At 41.4% G+C, this 22,978-nt stretch overlaps 1 protein-coding gene across 10 annotated transcripts in view; it reads left to right on the plus strand.

The window, feature by feature from the left end:
- Nucleotides 1–9,079: 9,079 nt before the first annotated feature.
- The window catches only part of LMO7 (LIM domain 7), a 194,470-nt gene continuing 180,571 nt past the window's right edge, over nucleotides 9,080–22,978 (plus strand). For 5 of the 10 annotated variants that reach the window (XM_049647069.1, XM_049647073.1, XM_049647075.1 and 2 more), the window contains exon 1: nucleotides 9,082–9,177. In XM_049647069.1, the coding sequence (XP_049503026.1) occupies nucleotides 9,118–9,177 (60 nt within the window). In that variant the 5' untranslated portion in view covers nucleotides 9,082–9,117. Of the gene's footprint in view, nucleotides 9,178–22,978 lie in introns of all 10 variants that reach the window. The other 5 variants (XM_049647070.1, XM_049647071.1, XM_049647076.1 and 2 more) reach the window with 5 other exon arrangements.

Below are 22,978 nucleotides of genomic sequence, written 5' to 3' on the forward strand. Positions count from 1 at the left end.
CCTTGCCTTCATCCATTGGGCAGAGCCCTCATCTCATCCTAAGGCTGTACTGAAAGCCTCCTCAAGGTTTGTCTACATTTTAGGGGGAATGATCAAATACGGGTTTACCTTGATTTTCCCCTTCTGCCTCCTGGCACATCTCTGTCTCCACCCTGCCTCCCCCCAACTTCCCCCTGCCCACCCCCGCCTTATCTTCATTTCTTTCTTTTTTTTTTTAATTTTTAAAAAATGTTCATTTATTTTTGAGATGGAGACAGAGCGCAAGTGGGGGAGGAGCAGAGAGAGAGTGAGACACAGAATCTGAAGCAGGCTCCAGGCTCTGAGCTGTCAACACAGAGCCAGATGCGGGGCTCAAACCCACGAACCGTTTGATCATGATCTGAGCCGAAGTCGGACGCTTAGCCGACTGAGCCACTCAGGCACCTCTGCCTTGTCTTTATTTCTTAACTATTACCTGTAGCATGTCATCTTCTTTTTTTCTTTAGTTTCCAATTCCAAGTGCAGAATCGAACCTACTTGTCTGAATGTCATTATGTAAGTACTGACATCATAATCTTCTAATTACTAACACTATAGGATATCTTTTTGTGGGTAAAGGTGGGATAATTGGGACTTTATCATTATATATGTGTGTACTTTTTGTTTACATGAACTTTATTTTTTCCAGTTTTGAGATATAACTGCCATACAACATTACGTAAGTTTAGCGTGCACAACATGATGATTTGATAGACACATAGTTGTGAAATGATTACAATAAGGTTAACACCTCCATCACTTCACAAAATTAACATTTTTTTCTTTTTATTGTGGTAATAACACTTAAGATTTACTGTTAGTAACTTTCAAGTGTATAATACAGTATTGTTAACTATAGTCCCCATACTGTGCCTTAACATCCTAGAATTTATTCATCTTATACCTGGGAAGTTTGTACCTTTTGACCAAATCTGCTCATTCTATGCCCCACCTCCCCTCCCCCCCAGCCCTTGGCAACCACCATTGTTGTCTCTATTTCTATGGGTTTGGTTTCTTTAGACTCCATGTCTAGGTAAGAATATACAGTATTTGTCTTTCTCTGTCTGACTTATTTTCCTTAGCATAATACCCTCAAGGTCCATCCATGTTGTCCCAAAAGGCAGGATTTCCTTATTCTTTTTTTTTTTTTTATGGCTGAATATTTCATTTTGTATGTGCATGTGTGTGCAAGCATGTGTTTAGATATTTCATCTATTGATGGGTACTTGGGTTGTTTCCATGACTTGGCTATTGTGAATAATGCTGCAATGAACATGGGGTTGCAGATTTAGTGATTATGTTTCCTTTGGATATATACCCAGAAGTAGAACTGCTGGATCATACAGTTTTATTTTTAATTTTCTGAGGAAACTCCATACTGATTTTCACAGTGGCTGCACCAATACACATTGCCACCACAGTGCACAAGTGCTCCCTTTCCCCCACATCCTTGCCAACACTTGTTATTTTTTTGTCTTTTTGATACTAGCCATTCTGACAGGTGTAGGGTGACATGTCATTGTGGTTTTGATTTGCATTTCTCTAATGATTAGTGATGAGCATCTTTTCTTGTACCTGTTGGCCATTTGTATGTCTTCTTTGGAAAAAATGTCTATTCAGGTCCTCTGCCCATTTTCTTTTCTTTTTTTGTTTTTTAATTTTTTTAAATGTTTGTTTATTTTTGAGAGACAGAGCACGAGCCAGGGAAGGGCAGAGAGAGAGGGACAAAGAGAATCTGAAGCAGGCTCCAGGCTCTGAGCTGTCAACACAGATCCGATGCTGGGCTCAAATTCACAAGCCATGTGATAATGACCTGAGCAGAAGTCAGACGCTTAACCTACTGAGCCACCCAGGTGCCCCATCCTCCGCCCATTTTCAAGTCATATTTCTTCTTTCTTTCTTTTCTTTTCTTTCTTTCTCTTTCTTTCTTTCTTTCTTTTTCTCTCTCTATTTTGCCTTTGAATTATATGGTATATATATATATATATCAGTTATATATGTACCAGTTATATATATACGTATATATGTACATATAACTGATATATATATAACTGATATTAACTCCTTATCGGATAGGCGGTTGCAAATATTTTTCCCCATTATGTAGGTTGTCTTCTCATTTTGTTGATTGTTTCCATTGTTGTGCAGGAGCGTTTAATTTGATGTAGAAACACTTCTTTATTTTTGCTTTTGTTGCTTGTGCTTAGTGTCATATCCAAAAAATCATTGCTAATTCTCATGTCAAGGAGTTTTTCTCCTATGTTTTCCTTTGGTAGTTTTATAGTTTCAGGTATCACAATCCATTTCGGGTTAACTTTTGTAAATGGTGAAAAATAGGGGTCCAATTTCATTCTTTTGTGCATGACTATCCAATTTTCCTAACACCATTTATTGAAGAGAATATCCCCCCCAATGAATGTTCTTGATAGGGATTGTACTGAACCCATAGACGACTTTGGGTACTATGGACATTTTAACAATATTAATTCTTCCAACCCATTAATACTAATATCTTTCCATTTAATTTGTGTCTTTGATTTCCTTCATAAATGTCTTGTAATTTTCAGGGTACAGATCTTTCACCTTTTTTGTTAAATTTATTATTTAAGTTTTTTATTTTACTTTTTGAAGATGTTATAAATGTTGTTCTTTATTTCTTTTTCAGATAGTTTGTTGTTAGTATGTAGAAATGCAATTGATTTTTGTATGTTGATTTTGTATTCTGTGGCAATTTTACTGAAATCATTCATTAGTTTTAAGTTTTTTGGCAGAGTCTTTGGAATTTTCTCTATGCAAGACCATATTGTCTGCAAACAGGAACAATTTTCATGTTTTATATAATGGAATGTATTTATATATTTATGAAATATATTGAAATATTTTATAAAATATATTATGTTTTGAAATATATTCATATATATACATTTTTTCCATATATTTTATATATATGTTTATCTACCTTGTAGGGGTGAATCTTCCTGTTAATAAAGATATTCTATAAGCATGAGAAATATACATACAATCCAGATGTTGGCTATCTTGGAACTCATAAGGGCTAGTATTTTTTGAACCATAACCAACCACAATATAAATTCAGTTCTTTTGTTAGAAGCATTTCCACTGTGCCTGTCTCTTCTCGCAGACCTTTCCAGTCACCAGATCCCTTTCCTCTTAGAGTCTTTGCCCCAGGCACCATTCAGTCCAGTTCTCTCTTGCCCCTTCCCCCATTAGAATGCAGAATAGCCTTTTTCCTATGGTTCACCCTATCTCTTCTCTACCCCTACCACTTGTTTCAAGAAACCTGGGCTGGAGTTATACTTCATAGTGCCAAAGCATTAGCTATCAAAGCCAGTCACCTCCTGTATAGCAGTGGTTCTCACCTGAGGTGATCTGGTTCTCAACTGAGGGGACATCTGGCAATCCCTGGAGACATTTTTGGTTGTTGAATTTTCAGGGATGCTCCTAGTACCTAGTGGTTAGAGACTGGCGATGCTGCTAAACATCCTACAATGCACAGGACAATTCCCCATAGTAAAGAATTATCTAGCCCAAGGTATTAATTGTACTTCTGTTTAGAAACCCTGCTGTAAAGAAATTCTTGTATTAGCTGCAGTAATCAGCAGTACTTTCTACTCTGCTCTCAATGTTTTATTTTTTCTGTGCATTAAGAGTGATAGTATATTGGGGCGCCTGGGTGGCTCAGTCGGTTAAGTGTCCAACTTCGGCTCAGGTCATGATCTCACTGCTTGTGAGTTTAAGTGCCATGTCGGGCTCTGTGCTGACAGCTCAGAGCCTGGAGCCTGCTTTGGATTCTGTGTCTCCCTCTTTCTCTGCCCCTCCCCTGCTCATGCTCTCTCTCTCTCTCTCTCAAAAGGAAATAAACATTAAAAAAAGTGATAGTGTATTAATTATGTATATGTGTATATATGCATATGTGTGTGTGTATATCTATATATATATATACACACACACATATACATATACGCACCCACACACCCACACCCACATACACATTGATCAATAAACAGTTGTTGAACACCAGATGCGTGTCACACACTACTATTGCTCATGGTTCAATGAGAAAAATAGACAATAGAAATATAATACTTCATGAAAGGGGCAAAGACTACATAAAGAAGAGATAACTAACCTAGCCCAGGATGATCTGCAAAGATGTTTTAAAACTGAGATGCAAGAGACCTGAATTGAGCCTGGTAGAATAAGGAGGAGAAAGCCAGGCAAGGAGAGAGAGAAGCACATTTCCCACAAGGGGAGAAATATGGGTCCAAACAGGTGGTTAGAGATGTGGGCAGGCGCAAATTCTGAAGGATGCCACTTAATGTTCTAGAAATCATCAAATGGCCCTTGAAGGCAACTGGGAGTCATTGAAGGAGTAAAGGGAGGTGGGATGTTTTGGTAGTGTGGTAAGATTTACATTTTAGAAAGGTCATATGATTTGTGAAATCTAGCTGAGAGCTAATGAGGGCCAGACCTAAGGTACTGGAAATGGGGATGGAGAAGAGGGGCCAATTGGAGAGATATTTAAGAAATAAATGGAAAGGAGTGGTATTGGGGTAGACATGGGGGTGAGAGACAAGAAGTCCAGCACAGTTCCCAAATTTTAGGCATGGTACTATTTACCAAGTCAGAGAAGGCAGGAGGAAGCTGAAGTTTGTGGGATGAGATAGTCAAAAAAGATATTTGGACGTCTCCTTTCTCGTTTATAAAAGTAACATATATGTCTCTTGCTAAAAAAAAAATTGTAAAAGAGAGAGAAGTACCATATCTTCATTTAAAAATAGCTGGCATTAAAATTTAAGTGGAGTTTTTTTTCTAGTTTGTTCTATGTGAGAAAATAAGCATTTTAAAAATATAATCACAAATTAGGGTGCTTTATACATTGCTATTTTACCCACTTCACTATATACCTTTAAACATCCCCCTGTGTCACTGAATAGGCTTTTACGTTAAAAAAAATTTTTTTTTAACGTTTATTCACTTTTGAGAGACACAGAGAGACACAATGTGAGTGGGGGATGGACAGAGATAGAGGGAGGCACAGAATCCGAAGCAGGCTCCAGGCTCTGAGCTGTCAGCACAGAGCCCGACATGGGGCTCAAACCCACTGACCGTGAGATCATGACTTGAGCTGAAGTCAGACACTTAGTGGACTGAGCCACCCAGGTGCTCTGCCTTTTACATTTTTAAAAAGTTTATTTACTTGTTTTGAGAGAGACAGAGACAGCGTGAGAGGAGGAGGGGAAGAGGAAGAGAGAGAGAGAGAGAGAGAGAGAGAGAATCCCAAGCAGGTTCTGTGCTATCAGCACAGAGCCAGAGGCAGGGCTCGAACTCACAAAGCTGTGAGATCATGGCCTGAGCCAAAACCAAGAGTCCAATGCTCAACCTACTGAGCTACCCAGGTGCCCAAGCCTTTTACATTTTTTTTAAGTTTATTTTGAGAGAGAGACAGAGACAGAGAGACAGAGACAGAGACAGAGACAGCAAGTGTGGTTGGGGCAGAGAGAGAGGGGAGAGAGTGAATTCCAAGTGAGTTTGTGGGGCTTAAACTCACAAACCGTGAGATCATGACCTGAGCCGAAATCAAGAGTTGTACCCTTAACCGACTGAGCCACCCAGGTGCCCCCCGCCTTTTACATTTTTAATGACCGTGTAATATCTCACTGTATGGAAGAAACGTGATTTACTCCACTGTCCCTATTGTTGTTGGCTTAGATTGTTTTGGGATTTTCATTTTTAATGAATGTTTCTTGCCATCAAAGGTTTAGTCCTCCAGAAATGGCATTAGAAGAGCAGGTATTTATTAGCGATTGACCCCTGTGCAATGAAGAGGAAAGAGCAAGGGAGAAGCTGAACTGTGACACTGGCCTCATGTTTATGGGAAGCACCTATCAGAGGTACTCAACTCATTTAGGTGGAGATGACTGAGCTTTTCTAAGTACAGTCACTCAATCACAAGATGAGAGCCACTGTGGGAGGACCATGACCTCAGAAGAGGTCTGCAGCTAAGGCCGACCTCAAGGAGCTGGCAGATGCAGGCTGGCTGCTGACCATAGTCCTCCTCTAAAGGGAGGTTTGGCTAGTGTATCTGTGTTGACCACACATGCTCATTTTGCACATAGATCTTCCTTCATATCCTTAGGATAAATTCCCAGAAGTGAAATTGCTGCAACAGAGCACGAATAGTTAAAAAGCTTTTTACTATTTATTGCCCAATTACCTTCCAGAAAGATTGTACCACTTTCTCCCACCAACAGTTCATCGGTAACCTATAACACATGACAGTTGTACTGTTTTTAAATAATGAAAGTATCTCTAATTCTCCTGGAAAATGAGTAATATTTTTGATGTTTTATTGTTGTGAATTTAATTGTAAACTCCTAAGGTAGGTTACTTTTCTTTATAGGGCTGATTCAATCTTTCCAGAAGGTTAAAACACTCATTCTCATGCCTGATAGAAGGCAAAGATTTGGATTTGGGTCTTCTGACTTGCAAATTTGCATCATTAAAGAGACAGAAATGGCTGCTGCCTGAGCTGATTTGAAACCAAATCGGCAATGGGAATACTTGAGCAAATAAATGAAATCCCCATTTATAAGGAAAAAATCCATATTTGACACACTACTGTTAGAGAGACTAATGGGAAATAACCATTATTTATTTAGTGTCCTCCTATGCCAAGCAGTGCCCTAGGCTTTTACATACACCATCCTATTTAATTTTCACAACCTTATTTACTTTGAAGTAGTAATTATCAGCACAATTTTCAGACGAGGAAATTGAAGCTCAGCGTGTCCGGTGACTTGGTAACTGCAGTCATTCATATTCGTGTCTATGTGCTTCTTACCAACCTGGGCTGTTACCCCCATAGCTTTAGGTCAAGTTACAGAACAGTAGCTTTAAACAGTGTAGTATATGTACATAGTAACTATAGTAACAATAACTCTTATGAAGCTTGGGGAATGTCTGTCCTTCTCCTGGACTAGAAGTACATAGGAGTCTGTGTAACAAGACAATGCCATTCTTAAAAAAAAGCAGGAATTTGAGAAACAAAACAAACAAGCAAAGGGGGAAAGAATGCACAAGAGAGAGGCAAATCAAGAAACAGACTCTTCAATACAGAAAACTGATGGTTATGAGAGGGGAGGGGTGTGTGGGGATGGGTTCAATAGGTGCTGGGGATTAAGGAGGGCACTTGTCCTGATGAGCACAGGGTGATGTATGGAAGTGCTGAATCCCTACACTGTACACCTGAAACTAATAGAACATTGTATGTTAACTAACTGGAATTAAAATAAAAACTTGAAAAAATTCAGTCATAAAAAATAAAAAAGCGAGTTGGGGGCATTGAAAGAGGAAGCTATTCTAGGTTAAAAAAAGATGCAACCAAATGCAATGTGTGGTCATTGTTTGGATTCTGTTCTGAGCAAGACAGCTGTAAAAGACATTTTGGGATCAGTGGGGGAATTTGAGTCCGGATTGGGTATAAATTGACACTGGGTAATTGTTAGCTTTGGTTAGAGGTGAAAATGGTAATATGATTTTGTAGACAAGTGTCCTTTAAAAAAAAGAGATTCATATTGTACTATTTTGGGGTGAAATATAATAATATCTATCTTTAAGCAGGAAATGAAGGTGATAAGCAAATAAGGCAAAATGCAAACGATTGTTAACTATAGGCGCTAGGTTTTAGCTTTTCATTGTACTAGTCTCCCTGCTCCGTACTTGTTTACTCTTTATGATGAAAAACGGCATCAATCAACCGGAAAAACGAAAGTAAGGGGTTATTTACTTTACGGGAGTAAGAACCGATCTTTATCTTCCTCCAAAGGTGACGCCATCAACATGTGGCCTAAACAGGGTTTCAGGAGTTTCAAGCGAGGTCCCAGGGAGACTAGACCAACGAACACATTCCTTTCCGAAGACCTGACTTTCGTGTGAAGAGAGAACTCACGTAAGCCTTGAGCCTCCAGCCCCGGACCTACCCAGGACCGCTGCGGCCACTGAATACCCTGTCACCCTACCGACCGACGCTCGGGGTGAGCGCGGGAGAAACTCAGGTGGCCACCCGCTCGCATCCTTTGCGACGCGATCCAGGTCCCTTCCACCTCACCCACCTGGAAGCGGGGAGGAGCGGGGCCGGCTTAGTGTGGGGGGAAATGGGCGGCACGCGCTCGGGCCACTACCCCCACCTGCCGCCAGGAGGGCCCGGGCCGCACAAGGGGGCGGAGAACTTGGGGTAGGGAAGGCCGCGCACCTGGCTGCGGGGCTGCGCGCAGCGGGACGGCGGGCTCCGGCCGCAGGTGAGGGCGGCGGGCTGGGCGGCTGCGCGTCGTGGAGGGCCGCGCTCCTCCACCGGGGAAGTTTCTTGGCCCGGAAAGGTGCAATTGTGTGCAGCTATTTCTGGTATGTCAGGCGGGCCGGGCGGCCGAAAGCCGAGGGGACGCCTCTTACCGGGGCCCCGGGACATGGAAGGCGGCCAGGCGGGCAGAGGCTGGAAGGATGCGGGCGTGGGGGCGCCGTCCCTCGGGGCGGAGCCGCGGTCTGGGCGGGCAGCGCGGGAGCGGGAGCGTGGCCTCGGCCACGGCCTCCTGGCGGCCGGTGGCATCCCCTGGCCCAGACAGTCTGACCACAAAGGCGGCTGCGGCCGGGAGCCCCGGGGAGCCGCAGGGGGGGCGGACGGAAGCGGCGACTCTGCGGCTCGCGGTGGGCGGCGGGGTGGGCTGGGGCGGGGCCATTCCGGGGAGGGCGGCGGCTGCGGCGCTGCGACTTTTGAAGTCCAAACAGTTGCCCGGCTGGTGAGACGCGCCGCCTCTAGTCCCCCATCCACCTCCCGCGCCCTGTCCGGCTGCCCGGAGCCCCGGGGTTGTTTTCAGGAGTTGAGAGGAAGCCACGTCTTCAGGTTCTCGTGGGTTCGAAACTTTAGCGAACTGCAGAGCGCAACAAAGGAAAAGAGAACCCGGGAGCCTCGCATCTTGAGCAGAGGCCGGGCGCCGGGGCCAGACGCGCGCGGGACCCCCCGCCCCTCCGTGCACTCACCGCGTCTCTCTCTCTCTCCCTCTTACCCTAGTCCTGGAAGGGATGGAGGAGGCCGGGGCCGACTGCGCCCTGGCGTTCGCCGAGGCCCAGAGATGGGTGGAGGTGAGTGCCTTTACCATTTTCCGCACGAGTTTGCGGCCTCGAGGCCGCTCCCGCCGATCTGCGCCCCAGCCTCCTCCCGGGACCTGCGCCGGCGCGTGGCAGCTGGTTGGCTTTGCAGTTTGGGGGACTTTGCAAGTCCTGCTTCTCTGATCTTTTAACGTCCAGCTGAGCTTAGTGCTGCCCTCCCCACGACGGCCTCGCTGGCTGCCCCAGAGCTCCTCTGCCAGGGCTCAGTGCAGAGCCGAGCGTTCGCTCTCTTGGGTTCGGGGACCGCGCATCCTTGTGAGCCAGACCACGTCAGCACAGGGGCAGAACCGGCCCCGCGTCCTCCGGAGCGGTTCTTTGCGATGGTTACAGTGGGGATGCCCGACACTTACCTGCGCAGGGTATTTAGTGTGTGTGGTGTGGGAGGGTGAGTGGAGGAAGTTGGACGCTAAAGTCGCATCCGGAGAGATATTTTCTAGCTCGCGGCATCTGGAGTCAAGGTTTTTACTTATTCAAAGTCGGCGTTGATGAGACTAAGATCTCCTGGGGTCACTCACTGACCCCGGTTGTGCCTTAGGGACAAGATCTTCCATTCCCTTTTCCCCCCGTCGAAATGGAGATGGTCTGTAGGAGGTTTCTTCGTCAACGCCTAAGGTTGCACTTATCTGTAAAAAAGTTAACACCAGGACTTGTTGTACCCGCTATTCTGCTGGATGAAAAAGATGACTTTTTAAATGATGCTAAGGCAGTCTTCAGAACCGATGTGAGTCAGGAACAACCGCTTGTTAGAAAATTGTTGCCTACACCAGCCTTGCAGTTATTTAGGAGTTATAGATGCCACGTGCTGGCTTATTCAAGGTATTTAAAAATGCAGATTAGGTTTAAAGATTATTCCGGGGGGGGGGGGGGAAGAAACAGCATATTTAGGAATTCCCAAAGCACACAATGTTTAAGAAGAATTAATTTGTCCTTAAGAAAACAAATGTATATATGGGGGGAAAGAAGAGAATAAACTTTCAGTGTTCCATTTCTAACAGTAAATAAAGGAATGTGAAATGTGAGTAGGGGGCTCAAGAAATCAGCTGTTGATGTCCTTTTTTGGACTGAAACTTTGAGCTAGTCTGAAGGTGATTTAGAAGGTTGGGGTGGGGGGAAGGTGTGAGGGGAGGGTATGCAGGGGTTGAGAGAAGAATAAACAGTGTATTTTGAATTGAAATGAGAGTGGGAAAATTCCAGCAGTGCAGTTAAGAGAAATGACTTCCCTCATTCATAAACTTTGAAAGACCAGGGCATCCAAAGGTAATTTTCCATTAGTAGGATTTGTTCTTCATAATTTTAGAAAAGAAATTAAAGTTGCCTTTTTGATTTTGAGTGTTAGGGCCGGAGGGAGAGAGAAGGGAAGAACTATGGGGACACTTCTGGTCATACGTGATTCCTGTGCGGTGTTGGTATCTGCGTGCTCCGTATTTGCTTCAGGAAATCTATGAATATGGATGATTTCACACTTTCCTCGTTTAGTATACAGATTTTTGAAGTCTAAAAAATTCCTTGTTTGTTTTAGCTTGCTCATGACGGTGTAGGCTTTCTGTGAGAAATTTGCATCTAACAAACTCTAGGGAAGTGTGTTGCAGTAAAAGATATAGTGCAGGGTATATGTGCTCACCTTCCCACTCTCAAACGTCCCCTCTAAACGCGTTTTTTTCATCTTTAGCAGAGAGACCATTTTTCTTTACATTTTTTTAGTGTTTATTTATTTTTGAGAGAGTGAGTGAGAGAGAGCGTGCGTGAGTGGGGGAGGGGCAGAGAGAGAGGGAGACACAGAATCGGAAGCCGGCTCCAGGCTCTGAGCTGTTCGCACGGAGCCCAACTTGGGGCTCGACTCATATAGACTGTGAGATCGTGACCTGAGCCGAAGTCGGACGTTTAACCTACTGAGCCACCCAGGCGTCCCAAACCTATTGGTCTTCTTTTTTCCAAAATCATTTCCAATACCACCCATCACTGTTTTGCTTCCTACTACCAACACATTCAAAGAAGGCCTGTCTCTTCAAGTACAAGAGCAGAGCTTACCTTGCCATCAGTAAATAAGGGTCAAAAATAAGTAATACATGGTAGGACCCAAAACAATCCCAATAAGCTATATAAGTATAGTCATTTTTGAAATCCATTAAAAAAAAAACGGAGTATAAAAAAAAACAACCAAATGAACAAAACTCTAGAAAATAACAAGCTCATAAAAAAGAAACAACCCATAGCTGCTGTCATCTCTGAAATAGGGAACAATCTGCCACTGATAAAAGTAATGAGGACCAGTCTACCTTTTTTTTTTTTTTTTTTTTTTTTAACGTTTATTTGCTTTTGAGAGACAGAGACAGACTGCATTTGGGGGAGGAGCAGAGAGAGAGAGAGACACAGAATCCGAGGCAGATTCCAGGCTCTGAGCTGTCAGCACAGAGCCTGATGCAGGGCTTGAACCCACAGGCTGTGAGATGATGACTGGAGCCGAAGTTGGACGCTCAACCGACTGAGCCACCCAGGCGCCCCAAGAGACAATTTTTCTAAAGGCTTTGCCATATCATTATAATATAGTTAATGAAATTAACATTCAAGTCATTTTTTTTTCCCCTCCTGCCACTGGGAGCAAGGCAGTATGCTCATTGAAGATATGTGAACGTTTTACATATTCATGTACACTTTGGGCATGCTCTGGGCATTCAGAGTGACAGCAGTGTGCCTACTGTTAGGTTTATTTTATTTCTCCAGTTAGTGTCCAAATTTGTTTGTCTCCTTAGCTTTGCCTTTACAACTAAAGCACATATTTTAAAACATTGTTCTTGCCAAAAGAAGCAGAATGGATGACTCCTTTGTTGCCACAATCCCCTCTTAATTCTGAGAACCCCTAATTTAAAGATAAAATATCAATTCCAAAGTGTATCTTATAACATATTTTGGAAAGTGAAGAAGATTATGGTTTAAGTCTTTCTTTTGCATGCTAATATTCTTGCTCCTGCTCCATTTTCTCTACCGTACTTTTCTCGACATATTTTGAGACATGTGGGTTATTCATATATATAAACATATATGTATTCTATGGTATACTTTGCTGCCTTTATTCTCAGCTGCAGCTTTGACTAACCCAAGGTTGAGGAACTCCAATAACCTTGTAAAATTTTGAGTGATGGCCAGTGTCCATGTTAGTATGTTCTTTGTCATTTCCATTCTTTTGTGATAGCTAATACGTTATTTCCCACAACCAGAGTTAAAGTTTTATTTATTTTATTTTGAGAGGGGAAGGTGAAAGGGTGGGGCAAGGGCCAGTGATTGTTATTCTCCCAACTAAAATTTTATGGCTATTTTAAATTGTGCTTAAATGGTTAAGAGTGTATGTATTTTTGGGGGGCTAGTTTAACATTTCAATTTAAAGCAAATGTAGGAATGTGCACTCTGTAATCCAACATAATGATATTGGATTATTATCTGGTTGGAAATGCTGTTTGGAATATTAATAATGTAGCAGAGCTGGTTTATGATTAAACACTGGTTTAAAACCAAATAACATAGTAGTTTAAAGGCAAAGGCAGAGAGGAAGTTTAATTCCAGCAAGGTCATGGAGTAGGTGATGAAGTAGAAAGTGCTGTCCAGACCCTCTAATTTTAAACTTTTTCTGGAGCACCTTTTAATTTTCTACACCTAATAGTTGCCTCTGTCTCTCTGTTTTGGGACATTAAAAAGTCTTTGTAGTGAACAGACAAAATACCAATGAGATTGAAAACTGGATATATCACTCATTGCATTGGTTGGTGGCCAGTTTCCATTCTGTGGGTTAATGTTGCTCTTTAGGTTGAAGTTTATATACGGTAGTAATTTTCATGGCTGGAGAACAGACTAACTTAATTTACCACCTCCTTGCTTACCTGTGCTTCCTGTTATCTCAGAGTTTGATTCTTTCAGTATCACCATCATCCTGTAGAAGGACCTAAGGATGCCAAGTTGAGCTCATTGCCAGACCTGGCACCAGAATATAACTCCTTCCTCAGTTACTTCCAATTAGTCTGTTTCTCCATGCACCTCCAAATCTTTCTAAGTGGTTTCCCTCTTTCTCTGTAAACTGCATCCTTTCTGCTAGTGGTTCCCAACCTGTGATCTGGTTTGAAAGGGTTTGCTTGGGATATATGTGTCCTCAGTGCACACCAGCATTATCTATGGACTAAATGAAGGTTTCATGGATTTGTACTGTTGCTTTGCAAATGTATGTGGAATGATGTAAACATTCACTTGAAAATGTCCCTAAATTCATAGAAGAATTTTTGGTAATTTCGTATAATTTCAAGGAACAGTATTAAACCTGGACATACTATGATGGTAAAAATTTATTTAAAAATTTAAATGTTGGGGGCACCTGGGTGGCTCAGTCAGTTGGGTGTCCGACTTCGGCTCAGATCATGATTTCACAGTATGTGAGTTTGAGTCCCGCTTCCGGCTCTGCTGACAGCTCAGAGCCTGGAATCTGCTTCAGATTCTGTGTGTGTCTCTCTCTCTGCCCCTCCCCCACTCATGCTATTTCTCTCTCTCTCTCAAAAATAAGTAAACAGTTAAAATTTAAAAAAAAAAGTTAATTGTTAAGAAGCAATTCTTATACTAGCTGTTGTAGCCAAAATTATTTTTTCAAAATAAAAACCTGATTTTGTTAGTTCCTTCTTTTCTGGGGAGTCATGAATAGATTTCACTTATTTTTTTCTGATTTTTTATTTTTAAAAAGTGTTTATTTATATTTGAGAGAGTGAGCCAGAGACAGAGGATAGAGAATGTACCAGCAGGGGGAGGGGCAGAGAGAGAGGAAAGAGAGAATCCCAAGCAGGCTCCCTGTTGACTTGAGATCATGACCTGAGCTGAAATCAAGAGTCAGATGCTTAACTGGCTGGCCACCCAGGCGCTCCAAGATTTTAGTCTATCACCTTCACATCTTCACAGTGTAAATACCATAACATTTACAGCTGTTTACAATCTCATCTCTGCCTATATATCTATTTTTTTAAATCTTTTCTCTGTAACTGTTTGCCTAGGTGCCAGGTGGCATAGAGATTAAGAGCTCTGTTTTGAAATTTTTTTTTAGCATTTATTTATTTTTGAGAGAGAGAGAGAGAGAGAGAGAGAGAGAGCGAGCATATGTTGGGGAAGGGCAGAGAGAGAGAGGGAGATACAGAATCTGAAGCAGGCTCCAGGCTTTGAGCTGTCAGTACTGAGCCCGAGGCAGGGCTTGAACTCTTGAACTGCGAGATCGTGACCTGAGCCAAAGTTGGACGCTCAACGGACTGAGCCACCCAGGTGCCCCATAAGAGCACTGTTTTGTACACTACATACCCAGTACTTATTTGTCTTATAATTGGAAATTCATACTTTTTGACCACTTCATCCAATTCCTGATGACTATGGTTAACACTGCTGTATGGTATATTTGAAAATTGCTAGGAGAATATAGATCCTAAAATTTCTCATCACAAGGCAAAAACTATTTTTGTAACTATATTGTAACTTCCTGTAGCAAGCATTTTACAATATATGTATGTGAAGTCATTATGTGTTACACTTTTTAACTTATACTGAACTCTGTGTCAATTATATCTCAATGAAATTGGGAAAAAAAAAAAAAAAGAGAGAAGAAAAAACCCTCACTGGTTTGGGAACAAATCATGGTTCAAGTCCTCGTTCTGCTGCTTAATTAAACCCACTAGGTCTCTGTTTTCTTTCTTGACCTCCCATGGTGGCTGTGTTAGTTAAGTGACATGCTTACCAAAAACCAATTATTGTTCCTAATCTTTGCTTGAGTTTGCCCACACACAGGAAGCTGTTTTCTCACCTCTAGGTTATCATGTGTGGAATATGCCTTATTCCTTGTTTAAAAAGGAAGGAGAAGGTAAAAGGAGCCAGTTAGTCTCGTCTTTGTGTGCCTGATACCCATTACTCCTCTTCAGTCCTCTATGCTTGGGCTAAAACTAGCCTTTATGTGGGGCCTTTTCTGAACTACCACACCTGTACTGCACCCATTCCTTCCTCCCCTCTATCCTCGTGTAGATCTCTCTTTTTGCACTCATGCTATAATTCTATCCATTTTTTCCATATTAGATTATAACTGAGGGAAGGAACAATATCTTTTTTTTTTTATGTTTATTTTTGAGAGAGATATAGAGTGCGAGTGGGGGAGAGTCAGAAAGAGGGAGACACAGAGTCCGACACAGGGCTTGAACGCACGAACTGCGAGATCATGACCCAAGCCGAAGTCAGTTGCTTACTGACTGAGCCACCCAGGTGCCCCCAGAATAATATCTTTATTTCAGGGATTTGGCATGGTTCCTGGTAAGTGCTTGTTGAATGGAAGTATAATCTGAAGGCTACAGCTTTAACAAAACTTAAAAATAGGGTTTTAAGGACCAGAACTTATTTCTTCTCCCAGCAGAAACTTGCTTCAGGGTCTAAAGCTGAGTTCACTGCTTGCGCAGTTAGTTGCTTGGTCAGGACCAGCTGGCTACAAGATATGCCTTCATCTGAGTAGCCGTGTGTACTTGCCTGTTTACCTAACATTTTCTCTTCTGTTCCAGCCCTGCTCCTGAGTCATGGCACTCTCTTCCTGCCTTCTGATTAATGCTGTCCCTCATGGGGACTTGCATTCAGTCAATGTGTTATCCAGAAATTGCCTATTACGTGCTTACTCTGTACTGGACACTTGCTGGGCTTATTGATTCAAATGCCACCTTCTGATCCTCTTTCCTGGACCTCCAGATGGAGGCATGCCCCGCAAGGAGCAGACATACAAACACACCCAGCAGCACTGTCAGATAAGTGCTGTAGTAGTAGAAATTTGCACAATTTGTAGTGATGGCACTGAGGGGGCAGCCTGAGTCGGCCTGGGGAGTCAGGTAAGCTCACAGAGAGGCAGCATTTGCATCAAGCTGCAGCGGGGCGAACACATTTGCCCACTTTGTGACTTTATAACTTGGCGTAAGAGCTTCAAGTTCTCTGCAGCACAACTTTTAGAAGTTGCTGAGAGTAGTTTATTTTTACTCAGGTAATCTTTACATGCAGAGAAATGCACCGATTTTTAATGTACGGTTGTGGGAATTTTGTCAAATGTTTTTACACCCGTGTAGCCAGAAATTTAATCAACTTATAGAACATTTTTGTCACTCAACAAAGTTCCCTTCCAGAAGGGCACTTGAGTCTCTCCCTCTTATAGGCAACCACCTTTTTGATTTCTAACATCTTAGATTTCTTACTGTAGTTTTGAACAACCAAGCAATATCATGATTGTCAAGTTGTTCCTTTTCTCTTCATGTAGCATTTTACTATTACGTGAACACACTATCTTTATTTGAAAATAAAAAAATTCTATGACAGGAAGGATGGCAAGAGATGAGTGTGTACTCACAAAATCCTCTTGAGAAGGAACTGATTCATACAAATAGAAACCAGGGCAGGGATGCCATTAAAATAGCCTGACTCTAGGAGGTATAAGCACACACATGTCTTGGCGTTTCCTGGGCAACTAGGAGGATTCCAGTATAGTGTTATTCTGGATCTTTTCAACGTACCTGTGTACTGAAAGCTAGAAATATGCTTTGTCTTAACATGAGGGGAAAAGCAAGAACTTGTACCTTTAATAAAATGGAGTGTCCTCAAACCAGTTAAAGAAGTGCACTCACTGGGTCAAAGGAAATGAATGATTTCTTGGCTCTTGACACCTCACCAAGTTACCCTGTGAAAGCTTTGTGCTAGTTTGCAACCATGAGTAGAGGTTGATACATTCTGGTATATATAAATGAATATATTAATGCTCTCCAAATTCTGGCCAGAATTGGAAATTGTCATTTGTGTTTTTTCTCTAAATAAATGGATGAAACATGCATGATGTTCTCCCTCTTCTCAGATCCCTGGTGATGCTAAACATTTATGTAACAGATAATACATTGGGTTTCCTCCAGTGAGAAAGGATGGCCCTGGAACACGGAGGGTTCTGGCTCCTCTGCATGCAGTCACAAAAGGCTCAGAGGGCCCCTGGCCTGCTAAAGCACATCTCCAAGGTCATGGGCATGGTAGGGGTCCTTAAGGAAGTGCCTCCTGAGTTGTCTTGGGTTTTTTGGGGGCTGTTTGGAGATAGACGCTCTGAATTCTCAACAAAATTATGGAGAATGGAATGTTTGTCCATTTTGAGGAGTGGAGCACCTCGATATTCCTTCAGCCCTTGATAAAACACAGAAATCCTCTCTTAGGCTGAGAGGAATAACATCCCAAGTGTGTGGCAGGGAGCGTATTGCTTCATCTGGTTCATTTGGGTCTCGTTGTTCTGTGTAGGGCTCTAGCGGGCTCGCTCTCTGGATGCCAAGAGTGCTTTGGCTAGTAAGGGACTCCTATGGAGACAACCGGCTCCTTTTACCTCCTCCTTCACTTTTAAACTGCTGGCGAACATAATGCATTTGAATTAAAAGTACCAGTTTTGAGAATGTTAGTTAAGAAAAACAAAGCAACATTAATAAATTTTGTCCAACCTTTTTAGTTTGGAGAAAATGGATGTCGTGGGAAGACAATCTCATGTATTACCATCTGTAGACTGCGTTGTTTCTGTTGTTCTGTAGCCTATAATTCCTGGCAGAAAGTTCTCAAATGCTTGTTGAAGGAATGACTGTTTTGTGTCCTGTCAAAAGATTGGCTTATTTACTTAATGCTTGCAGATCTCCTTAAAACTGTTAACTGTCAAAGAGTATATTAGAGCTTGAGGAGAGTGATAAAATATGTGCACTTCTACTTAGTCTTCAGTTTCGGAAGGTAATTATTGGGTGTGTGTGTGTGTTTTCTTAAAACATTTCTGATGTACTCAAAGCTCTTAATAAGGAAAAGAGTTGTCATCTGTGCACGACTTTGGGAACAGAGATTTAATACACTCAATCTGCCACTTTAAGTAGACGGGCATTAGCAAATTCTACAGATGAATCATGACACAGTCCCATAAACAGTCTTTCCAAAGATTGTAATATCCTCCCTGATAGGGTCCTCGAAGACCGGTTCTCATTTCTGTGTAGAGGAGGATCAGTTTGGTCCTTGCGTGCATTAGATGATGGTGCACAGACATTATGTCTGTCTTTAAGTACAGTGGGGATTGTCATAAGGACAGAGGTTAGAAAAATTCTATGTGGGTTCAAAGGGCAACACTGGTAATAACTGTTCGGGTACAGTGAGACCTTAGTATCAAGTATTTTGAAGATGTTTCTATAAACAAAGGGCTGTCCTATGCCAGAATAGGCTGACTTGAATAGGCTGTGAAGGTTTTACACGAGAAGGTGAGTAACTGACAATTAAAGCAACTAGTACTTCCTTCTACATGTGCAAGACAGGGGGCAAGTGTATTGTCCCTGCATACCTTAATAATGAAGGACTGTTAGGACCAGGGTGTTCTCTCCAATGAGGAAAAAAGAGGACTGAGAAGTCAAATAATTTTCTCAGGAAACACTGAAACTACTAAGTGGTGGTTGGGGATTTGAACCCAGGCAATTTGACTCCACAGCCTGCCCTCTTAATCACTACACTCTACTGTCTCAGAGAAACACTGGTCAGACAGTGCTCATTCTATCTGAAGCTGTAAGATAAACTATTTTCTGTTTATGGTAAGTCCTTCACACTAGAACGCAGCTTCTGTCTTGTGATGTTGGTGCCTGGAAAGCACATGGTGATCAAATATTTTATAAACTATAGAATTGCTGATAGACATTCCTGAACAATTGCACACTTTAGATTTATGTGTTCTGCTATATCTAAGTGACCAGATTAATGCTCAGTAAACCATTTAAAGTGTTGTAAAAGGGAAGCATTTTTATATGATGACATTGAATTATACTTTGAGCTACAACAGGAGATAAATTATATCTATTAGGTTCTTCTATAAGACTGTTTACAAAAAGTATCAATTTCTTTGTTTTTTTAATATTTATTTATTTTGAGAGAGAAAGCAAGAAAGGGAACATGTGTATGAATGCATACAAGCCAGGGAGGGACAGAGAGAGAGAGAGAGAGAGAGAGAGAGAGAGAGAGAGAGAGAGGAAGAGAGAGAATCCTAAGCAGGCTCCTCACTGTCAGCACAGAGCCTGACATGGAGCTCAGTCTCATGATCCATGAGATCGTGACCTGAACTGAAATCGAGTCGGACACTTAACCAACTGAGCCACTCAGGCACCCCCAAAAGTATCAATTTCTTATTGACCTACATTTCAGTAGTCCATGGCATACTAGAAATTTCTCGTAGTACTAGAAATTCAGTACTAGTAAGTACTGGAAAAAAGACCATGATGAAAGATTTTCTCTTCTTGACAAGGTTGAAATTTGATCTAGATGTCTGAGCTGGGAAGGAGAGATCTTGTTTTGTTATACCACAATTTCATAATATTCAAGGAAGGACACTCATTGCCTTCCTTATTATAAACTTTGATTCTGGAATTCTTTCTTACTAGAGTTGAAAGTCTTTCATTCTACCACAGGAAGGAGAAAATAAGCAAACATTTTGCCTTCTTGAGTGGTATGCAATCAATTTGGAACTTACCTTAGTGTCCGAAGAAAGTATTGTCAATCTATCAAAAGCATTAGACACAGACACATCTTCCTTCTTGAAACGTTTCCTTCAACTCTTCTCTGGATTTTTCTCCCATTTTACTTGATGTTTCTGATTTTCCTTTGCTTAATCCTCCTGATTACTTGATCAGTAAGTATTAGAGTATCCCTGGGTTCATCTTCCCATGCCTTCTCTGTCTATAATCTCTCCCTAGCAGATATTATCAAATCCATAGCTTTATATACCTTCTATATGCTGATGACTTCCTTTTTGTATTCCTGGTACTGACAGTGTCTCTCTTTTCCTCTCTCCCTGCCCTGTGTGTGTGACACACATACATGTATACACACATACATGAAGATTTCCAATTGTAGATCAAGTAGGCACATCCCACTTTGTTCCCAAAAAAACCTCTGAGTTTCTCCCCCTTCTTATCACCTGCCTACTCATCTCCCCCAGTGTTTCCCATCTTTGTACATGGCACCACTCTCAACCCATTTGCTTAGGTCCCCAGCTTTGAGTCATTATTGACTCTTGGTTGTTGTTGTTTTTTCACACTCCACATCTAGTCTATAAAGAGATTCAGTTGGCTGTATCTTCAAATATATCCAGAATCTGACCACTTCTTACCATAGCCATCATCCTCCCTGCTTCAAATATAATAGCCAGATTCCTCTTTAAAAGTGTAAGCTAGAAATAAGACATACAAATGGCCAACAGACTCATGAAAAGATGCTTAGCATCACTATTCATCAGGGAGATGCAAATCAAAACTGCACTGAGATATCACCTTATACCAGTCAAAATGGCTAGACCCCAAAAGACAAGAAATAATAAGTGTTGTTGAGGATATGGAGAAAAAGGAACCCTCATGCACTGTTTCTGGGAATGTAAATTGGTGCAGCCACTGTGGAAAACAAAATGGAGCTTCCTCAAAAAATTAAAAATAGAATTATCATATGATCCAGTAATACCACTACTAGGTATTTAGCCAAGGAAAACAAAAACTCTGATTTGAAAAGATGTATGCACCCCTATGTTTATTGTAGCCTTATTTACAATAGCCAAACTGTGGAAGCAACCCACATGTCCACCAGTAGATGAATTAATAAAGAAGATATGGCATACATACAATGGAATATTATACAGCCACAAAAAGAAGGAAATCTTGTCATTGATTTGCAACAACATGGATGGACCTAGAAGGTATAATGTTAAGTGAAACAAATCAGAGAAAGACATATACTATATGATTTCACTCATACAGAATTTAAGAAATAAAATGACCAAACTTAAAACAAAACCCGACTGTTAAATACAGAGAACAGACTGGGTATGCCACGGGGGAGGTGGATGGGGGAAATGGGTGAAATAGGTGAAGGGAACCAAGAGTGCACTTACTGTGATGAACACTGAGTAATGCAGAGAATTGTTGAATCATTATATTGTACCCCTGAAGCTAATATAACACTGCATGTTAATTATACTTCAATAAAAAAAAGTAAACCAGAGATTGCATTTCCGACTCTTCCTTCTCCTCCCCCCACAATGACTATCTATTATATTTTGAATAAAATCTGCATTTTTGTTTAAAAAACTTTTTTTTTTAATAAAAGTCCCACTTGCCCATGTCATCTGCTGTCACTGTGTGTCTTCCCATGCTCTAGTCATACTGACCTCCTGCTATTCCTCAGATGTGCAGATGTTTTTATTTTAGGGCCTTGGTGTTGCTGTTCCTCCTGCGTGAATACATTTCTTTCACTTATTCAGGTCTCAGCTCAAATGATACCTTCTCCTCCCTTTCCTCCCCTTCCTCTCTGTAGAATAACAATCTTGTCAGTCCACACTCAAATTTTGTAGCACTTATCGTTTGCTTTCATAGGCTATATTTTTTTGGATTGGCTGTAACTGTCACTAGAATCTGTAAGTGCCTTATGTGCAAAGGTGTACCTTGTTTTCAAGCTTTAAATAGTGCCAGGTATTTGGTAGATGCCAGTAAATGTTTGTTGGATAAATAAATGGACGAATCAACAAATGTCTTACCTGACATGTTGTTAATCCTGTGACTTGACTGACTCTGGCTGTGCTTCACTGAATGAAACAAGCTGTTTTGTTCTGTTAGGTTTTTTGTTTGTTTGTTTGCTTTTCTTAAACTTCAGTTCCATATTGAGTAAGTTCAAAGCAAGTTTTTAAAAAAGCAGGTTTGAAGCAAGGGAAATTGACCTTGTTCAACCAATGGTAAAGATGCCTAAATGTAAATAAGTATCATAAGATAAAACAGAACATTTGAAAGTGAGCTGCCTTAGCTGAATATCCTGCACTGGGGACAGTACTTTACCAGGCAACTTTGGGGCATTTGTCATGAAAAAGATCTCACAACTCACTGAATAGTATCCTCCAGCTTGAGTAGGAACCCAGAGACTAATTTGAGACAATGAAGCATAACACAACTTTACCCTTTTAGAAATAAATGAAAATAATTCAAAGAATTTGGAATAGGAATGTTTTTTTCTCTGCCCCACTCAAACACCAGAGGCCTACCTCATGCTTCCAAAGTGCTGTAATTTTGTGTGTTTTTTTGTTTTTGTTTTTTTTTGGGTTTTTTTTAGGAATCATTCTGAAATGGCACATAAAACTGAGGAGTGGAAGTTTTCTAAAGAGCTTTTTTTCAGAAATGAGGGAAAAAGGAAGCTGAAACTAATTGTCTGTTTTGATGCAAACTGACTTTTTCTTAACGTGTTTTTTAAAAAAACATTATTCCTCCTAGGTGTCATATGAATTATGTGATATTGTTCTTTTTATAAATATATTTTCCCGGGGGGGGGCACCTGGGTGGCTTAGTCGGTTAATTGTCCGACTTTTGATCTCAGGGTTGTGAGTTCAAGCCCTGCATTGGGCTCCGTTCTGGGTATGAAGCCTACGTTAAAAAAATGAAAATAAATTAAAAATTTATAAATATAACTTTTTAACAGATGAGAAAAGATTAAAGAAATGAAGTTTTTTTCCCAGTACCATGCAGCTGATACTGGTAGAACAGGTATTTGAAGTTAGATTTTTTTTCTAACAGAAAAACTCAAGCTGAACTGCTTCATTCACTTTCCTCTGTTTCCTTCTGTTATAGTTGTATGTGCAGTTTTGGCACATACATACCCTTTTGTGCTATTAGCTATTCCATAGATAGTCCATGTGTCTGCCTCTGTCTTTCTCTCTCTCTCTCTCTCTCTC

The sequence above is a fragment of the Panthera uncia genome, assembly GCF_023721935.1.
Source record: "Panthera uncia isolate 11264 chromosome A1 unlocalized genomic scaffold, Puncia_PCG_1.0 HiC_scaffold_16, whole genome shotgun sequence".
Classification (NCBI taxonomy): Eukaryota; Metazoa; Chordata; class Mammalia; order Carnivora; family Felidae; genus Panthera; species Panthera uncia.